At 32.2% G+C, this 6,389-nt stretch overlaps 1 protein-coding gene across 1 annotated transcript; it reads left to right on the forward strand.

The window, feature by feature from the left end:
- LOC136346137 (protein cueball-like) lies at positions 1–3,683 on the forward strand. The gene is made up of 4 exons (XM_066295048.1): positions 1–189; positions 553–693; positions 2,087–2,218; positions 3,526–3,683. Exons 1-4 carry the CDS (start codon positions 144–146, stop codon positions 3,588–3,590), a joined length of 384 nt encoding a protein of 127 aa, XP_066151145.1. The 5' UTR covers positions 1–143; the 3' UTR covers positions 3,591–3,683.
- Positions 3,684–6,389: the final 2,706 nt, after the last annotated feature.

Below are 6,389 nucleotides of genomic sequence, written 5' to 3' on the forward strand. Positions count from 1 at the left end.
GTAAAGTAATATCTTTAAAATAGTTCGGGCTCGACCGCCTGCAGTGTGCGTTCTTTAGCCAAATTCATGTAATCAAGTTTTTATCATTTCCGACAATTTAGGTTTAGTTCAAATTTCGCTTTCATTCGAAGATATTAATTAATATGTTTGTAAATAGTTGGATAATTGGCACAATTTGCATTTGCATGGGTAAGCAACGTTCTTTATTTCTACAACACCAACGAGGATTGTAAATTATTAATGATACAAATCGAACTTGCACCTTGAGTCATATCCCAATAACGCCTTCGTATGCATCTGTACGAGGCACTAAACGGATTTTTTTCGACTGGTCATCATCGATTAATCCTTGCACCTATTAGTCTCAAAATCAATCAATACGAGTATCATTACAGACTTAAACCTTAAATTCCCCGTTGTCACCATTATAGAAATACGCTATTTTCCACATTATTTATACGGTAACCAGCAAACTACTAGTGGAATTATAACAGTATTGAAAAGGAGCTACAAAACAAATAAACCCTCATAACATGTTTTCTTTAATTCCAGCATTGGGATACTGTTGGGCTTGTGAAACTGGACAGGCCAAGCAGGGATGTTTAATAAGGAATTCGGCATGTTCTTGTGGATATGGCTGCATTTCGGATTACAGATATGACAATATCCAGGAATGTCAGGCTGCTTTAAAAGGTAAAAGGTGTCTCCCTGGGTTTGCAAAATTTACGAGAAATGCAATTTTTCATGGATATACACGCAGATCTTTTTAAAAGAAACGTTTTGCATTTTTTCATAACGAAATCGGCTCGTTTTTGTCAATTGGAACACTCATCCTACCCATCGAACCAAATTACACCAGGAATGAGTGTATGATACCTAAATTTTTCACCACTATTTCCTAACTGAAATATCTGATTCTTAGTATCGCACAAATAGCGAAAGAGATTCTCATAATAATAATCAATTAGCTCGGTAATATAGTGTTTACCATCAATTATTATTTTAAGTGATAAACACTAAATAAACTACGGTCACCAAGGTTAATAACCGAAATCAAAAAATGTAGGTCACTTACATATTTCCGCTGATTAAATTTAATATTCTGTAATCATGCATCATAAAATTATGAATTATTATAAGATAACAACAGTAACTCCATTTCCAATGGCAATTTTCGCCCAATTTGAGCTACCAATTTGGAAATCTAAGTCCCCTCTGTTTGGGACACTAAAAAACTGCTTTTTTATATGAACACATTATGTGTGATGAAATTCTCTAGAATTTTCTACTCACAGTTTTTGAATAATCGAAAGATTAATATGAGCATGTTCAAAACTATTCTATGAAATACAGTTCTCTCGAAACCCTAAGAACTCAAATGATTTCAATGGGAGACATTGTAAATTTTGAAATGCTATGAGCCTACCATCCACAATTCCTTTTTTGCTCTCTTGGATTGATATTGGAAACTGCTAAATACAGTGCTTGCCAAAAGTATTGCAACACGTTTATAAGTTGCATAAATCAGATATTAAAAAATAATACTTACACACATAAATTTAATTCAAAAAAGTATTTAATGCATTTTTTTCCACGTTAAAAGCTTTCACACCTATCAAGCTACCCTTATCAAACTCTTTATTTTCAAACGGAAAGGGGCCCATTGTAGTATATTAAATGCCAGGTAATTCAATAAGGGGTACAAACTTATACTCAGAGATAAAGTTAGATCTACAGTTACCTTAAAAAATAAAACAAAGTTCATATCCGAAAATGGTTAAAAGCTTTAACCTTTGCTTCCTAGATATCCGTTATTATTTCACTTTGAGAGTGAAAAAATGACAATAAGACGTAAATATTTCAATAATCTTCGATGTAAACAATTTTTTAGATATAAAATATTTCGGTTACAATAGAATCCATTAATAGTTGAATTTTTATTACACACGTTTAAGCACTTTAAAAATATATTAAGTTTATAAAAGTTATAAACGTGTTGCAATACTTTTTACAAGCGCTGTATAATAAAATGACCGATACGGTTGATTGTTTTCATAACGGCTCTAGTAACCAGCAAACCTTCTAGGGAAAAAGAAGGACATTTGCAAAACTAACAACCCTTGTATGCACGGTGGGACATGCATTCAAATCTCTCAACAACCGGGGTACAAATGTCGCTGTGAGGGAACTGGATTTTTCGGCATGAGGTGTAACAGAGGTAAGAAAACTTACTTGCGACGTAGCCTTAATTTTAATAAAAAATTTCCTTTCTGCAAAAAATAGTTTTCCAAGAACTTTTTTACGTTTACACAGAAGTATAATGAACAAAAAAAAAGGATTAAAAAAATTATAAAATGAAAATTTGAAAGCAAATATGATAAGCGGTCATGCCATTAGTTGCAACTGATTATTACAGACAGATAAAGACTCAAATTGAGCATGAATAGATACAAAATAAAGCTGATAATTGTCAACATCGGAAATTAATCAGTAAGAACTTACCTGTTGTTGGAGAGGATAACAGTGAAATCGCTTCCTGCAGGTGCAAAGTGCGCTTTATGCGCCAGTGTCATTTCATTAGCTAATAATAATAAATAAAAAATTAAGTTATATTTAAGTTTGATTCACCTTTCAGAACCATTAAAGCTCACATTACAGGAATAAATGTGAGAAAGTGATAGAGAGAAATAACTACTTTGAGGGTTAATACCCTTGCCGACAATGAACTGCACTATCTGCCTCAATGAGTACAGAAATTACCAAAATTATCTATTAAGTATTATCTCCACAATTTAATTGAATGGGGGATTTATTTTCTGTCAGAAATACTTGAAATATGAAATGTTTAGCTTTCTTGTATGAATAAAAAGTAACAAAATTATAAAATGAAAAATTTCAAGAAATTTTCAGATTAATGTTGATTTCTGTATCATCTTTTCTAATTGGTTTTACATGATAAATTCAATAGTTCTGAAAGACGCATCAAAGCCAACAATAATTTAAAATGTTATTTCTTAAATTTATTTAGGGAAAGGACACTTATGAAACGGGAACACTTACATACTTGCAGAAAGTGATTTTAAACACTCTATCTAAAAATTTTCAATTTTTTGTTTTCATTTTGACACACGTTTTAGAGCAAAATCTAATTTTAATTATCTATTTTTTGATACTATCCTCGATTTTACTCTTGATCTATTTGTGGTGCTCGAAGACAACTGACAGAACGATTGCTCAGCCATTTTCCATTTTGTAATTTTTTTAATTTACTTCATACTCTTTATGCCTACTTCTGTGTACAAACATAACTAAACTAGAAATTCCAAACTTAAAAAGTCTTTATTTCAACGTTTTAAAGGCATGTTGTGACTTCTAAGTTTTGATTTTGTACCGAATATCAAGCTCTAAAGTTTCAAAAAACATTCTCTTTGGCCAAATAACTTCTCTTCTGGAACGTGGTTTGAAATTTGAAATTTAATTTTTTATAAATCAATAGGAACTAAATAATCGACTTTGTAATTGCAGCTTGTCCCGTACCAACAGCTGGTAGAATTGGAGACATCGTTCCGTATGAATGTATAGTAATATAGAAATATGGTTTTTAAGTATTTATAGATGTACAATTTTTTGAATAAAAGGATCGTATTGCACATCAGAGAAAGTCTAGTTTTATGATATATACAGGGTGTTACAAATTAGTAGGCCAATCCGCTAATCACAAATTCTTTGAGCGAAAATAAGTCGACTTTCCTTATGCGACTTTTTTCTTTGGCGTATAAAACGCCAGCGGCAAATCAAAATTTTACAAGAATGAAATATTAAGATTAAAGAATATTTAGTTTAAAAAATTAAACACGTTCGCCATTGGCGCGCGCAAAAAAAAGTTTGGGAGGGGGGGACGTGTCCGCTCACCGATTTAATTTTTTTTTTACCTAAATTATAGGAAAAGAACGCCTCATCGAACTGTGCATCACTGCAAAATTTCATTAAAATACGATAAGAAGTACTGAAGTTATTAACCAAATAAATTAATTTTTTAATAAACTTAACACTCTGTAGAGTGAGTATAAAACGCCAAAGCAAAAAATTGCATAAGGAAAGTCGACTTATTTTCCCTCAAAGAATCTGTGATTAGCGGATTGGCCTACTAATTTGTAACATCCTGTATATATGTATATACAGGGTGTCCCACAAGTGTTTCATTATATTTCAGTGGGTAATAGTACATTGAAAAATAATATGACTCCCTATATAAACCATATTCCAATAATGCTTCATTAAGAAGATACAGGGTGTTAAACTTAAAACACACCTGGAATATTTCAACGTATCAGAGTATCAATGAACAGGCGAGCTCAATTATGTATTGAACAAAATGGCCACCAATCTGAACAATTTCTATAATGTTATAGCAAATTAATAATATTTAAAACAAACTTAATGTTATTAAAACCATTTAGAGAATATCGTGCATATAGACGGTATTCAATTTTTTACTGGCAAACGATATGTCGGACGAAAAAGAGTCAAGTGAGCATTTTTCTTCTAAATGAAATTAAACTTATAAAAATAATTTTTATTTTGATAAAAAGCAGTGGCGCACCATGTTTTTCTTTAAAAATGTGCTGAGAGGTGTCCGTACGCACGTCACTGGTGAAACGAAAAATAGTCCTTTTGCATAAATAAATGCGTCTACATTAACTCTCAAAACACGCCAAATTTCACTTACATATCTCAAACGTTTTTGAATATATTAATAAAAGTTAGATTTTTTAAGTAAAGTTTAACACCCTGTATCTTCTTAATGAAGCATTATTGGAATATGGTTTATATAGGGAGTCATATTATTTTTCAATGTACTATTACCCACTGAAATATAATGAAACACTTGTGGGACACCCTGTATATATATGGGAGTAAATGAACATAGAACATGTCTTAACACTGGTTGCGAACTGGAATATCTTTAAATCAATTAAGCCCTCGGAGTTGTTAAGTTCTTAACAAACGAAGACAAGATGTTAAGATTGATAGTGACTCAATCTTTAGTATATACATATGTATATCAATTATGCGCGTGACGTATTTAATACCGTATGAAATTCTAAATTACTATTGTTGTCGAAAAATCTCAGACTTCTTTTTCAATAAAGTTCTCTTCGAAATGGGAAATGTAATTTTTATTCCGCCAGGGAATATTTGCATAATGGAACTGTCGTTTGAATTTCGCAACTTCTCCCCCATTTTTCTAAATCTGGAAACATCGCAGGTTAATTCCTATGGCGTATCGTTTCCAAGACCGATCAGCTGTACCTTAATAAAAGACAGATTGTACATTTTTTGTACCTTTTCTTGCTGATATCACTTCATAGATGATTCACTTGAAAGTTAACGTGGCGATGAACAAGACGTTCGTAATCCGCTCTTCAATAATAATCGGGATAATCGCGATCTCGTTTGTTCTAAAGACTCGTGAGGTGCGTCCACGGTTAAACAAATGAAAGTGAGCGGGATTTAACTGTCATTTTGTGTAAATCGGTGCTACTGTGATTATCACTCACGTTTTTAGTGCTCGGAGAGTGAGTTCTGATTGTTGTTTCTTGTGATTCGCAGTTGAATTTTGTCATATCGATGAAAACGACGAAATTCGAATTTTAATTCAACGTCGAAATTATTCGCATTTTGGGTTTTTTGAAATGTGGTATTTAGAACCACATATGTATGAATGTGCCCTTAGAATATCGCAACTTGAGCTGTTTTGTACAGACTTTTTTTCAGGAATTAATACTGTTTTTTGTTGTCATCAGGTCTCAACTGTGTAAGCCTCTGCTTCAAGTCGAAATTAATTCGAATTGCTACCCGTTTTGACGATTTTTTTTTCAGGAAGTAAAATACACCTTTTTCAGGTTTCAACTTTGAACTCTTTTCAGGAATTAATATTGATTTTTTTTCGTAATTCAGGTTTCATCTGTGTGCGCCTCTGTTTCGAGTCGAAATTAATTCGAAACCCTAATCGTTTTATAGATTTATTTTCAGGAAGTAAAATTGATTTTCTTTCAGAACCTAATACTTAATTTCTTTCAGGAACTAATATTGAATTTCTATTAGGAACTGTAGCTGTATGTTCGAAAATTAGTGAAGATTAATAAAAGTGTTTAGCAGTTATATCGAAAAAACAATACAGAATTTCAGTAGCCCAACATTCGCCAGAACTGTACGGGACACCCTGTATAGTTCTCGTGAATATTTGGCGATGTACAAGTCTGTTTAATCAAGTTCGAAAAACAACGTCGCTATTCCAAAAAATTCACCTCAGTTACTTCAGTTTAATCACTTACAGTTCACATACTTAAAGTTATATTTCTAGGGCCGAAAATGAAAGTACCTGC

Source organism: Euwallacea fornicatus, chromosome 22, assembly GCF_040115645.1.
Source record: "Euwallacea fornicatus isolate EFF26 chromosome 22, ASM4011564v1, whole genome shotgun sequence".
NCBI lineage: Eukaryota > Metazoa > Arthropoda > Insecta > Coleoptera > Curculionidae > Euwallacea > Euwallacea fornicatus.

What these genes read in the sequence shown, in the direction of transcription:
- LOC136346137 (XM_066295048.1), top strand. Translation starts at nt 144, where the DNA reads ATGTTTGTAAATAGTTGGATAATTGGCACAATTTGCATTTGCATGG. An exon ending in ATGTCAGGCTGCTTTAAAAG is followed by an intron (nt 694 to 2,086) that starts GTAAAAGGTGTC and finishes CAAACCTTCTAG; the next exon opens with GGAAAAAGAAGGACATTTGC. An exon ending in CGGCATGAGGTGTAACAGAG is followed by an intron (nt 2,219 to 3,525) that starts GTAAGAAAACTT and finishes TTGTAATTGCAG; the next exon opens with CTTGTCCCGTACCAACAGCT.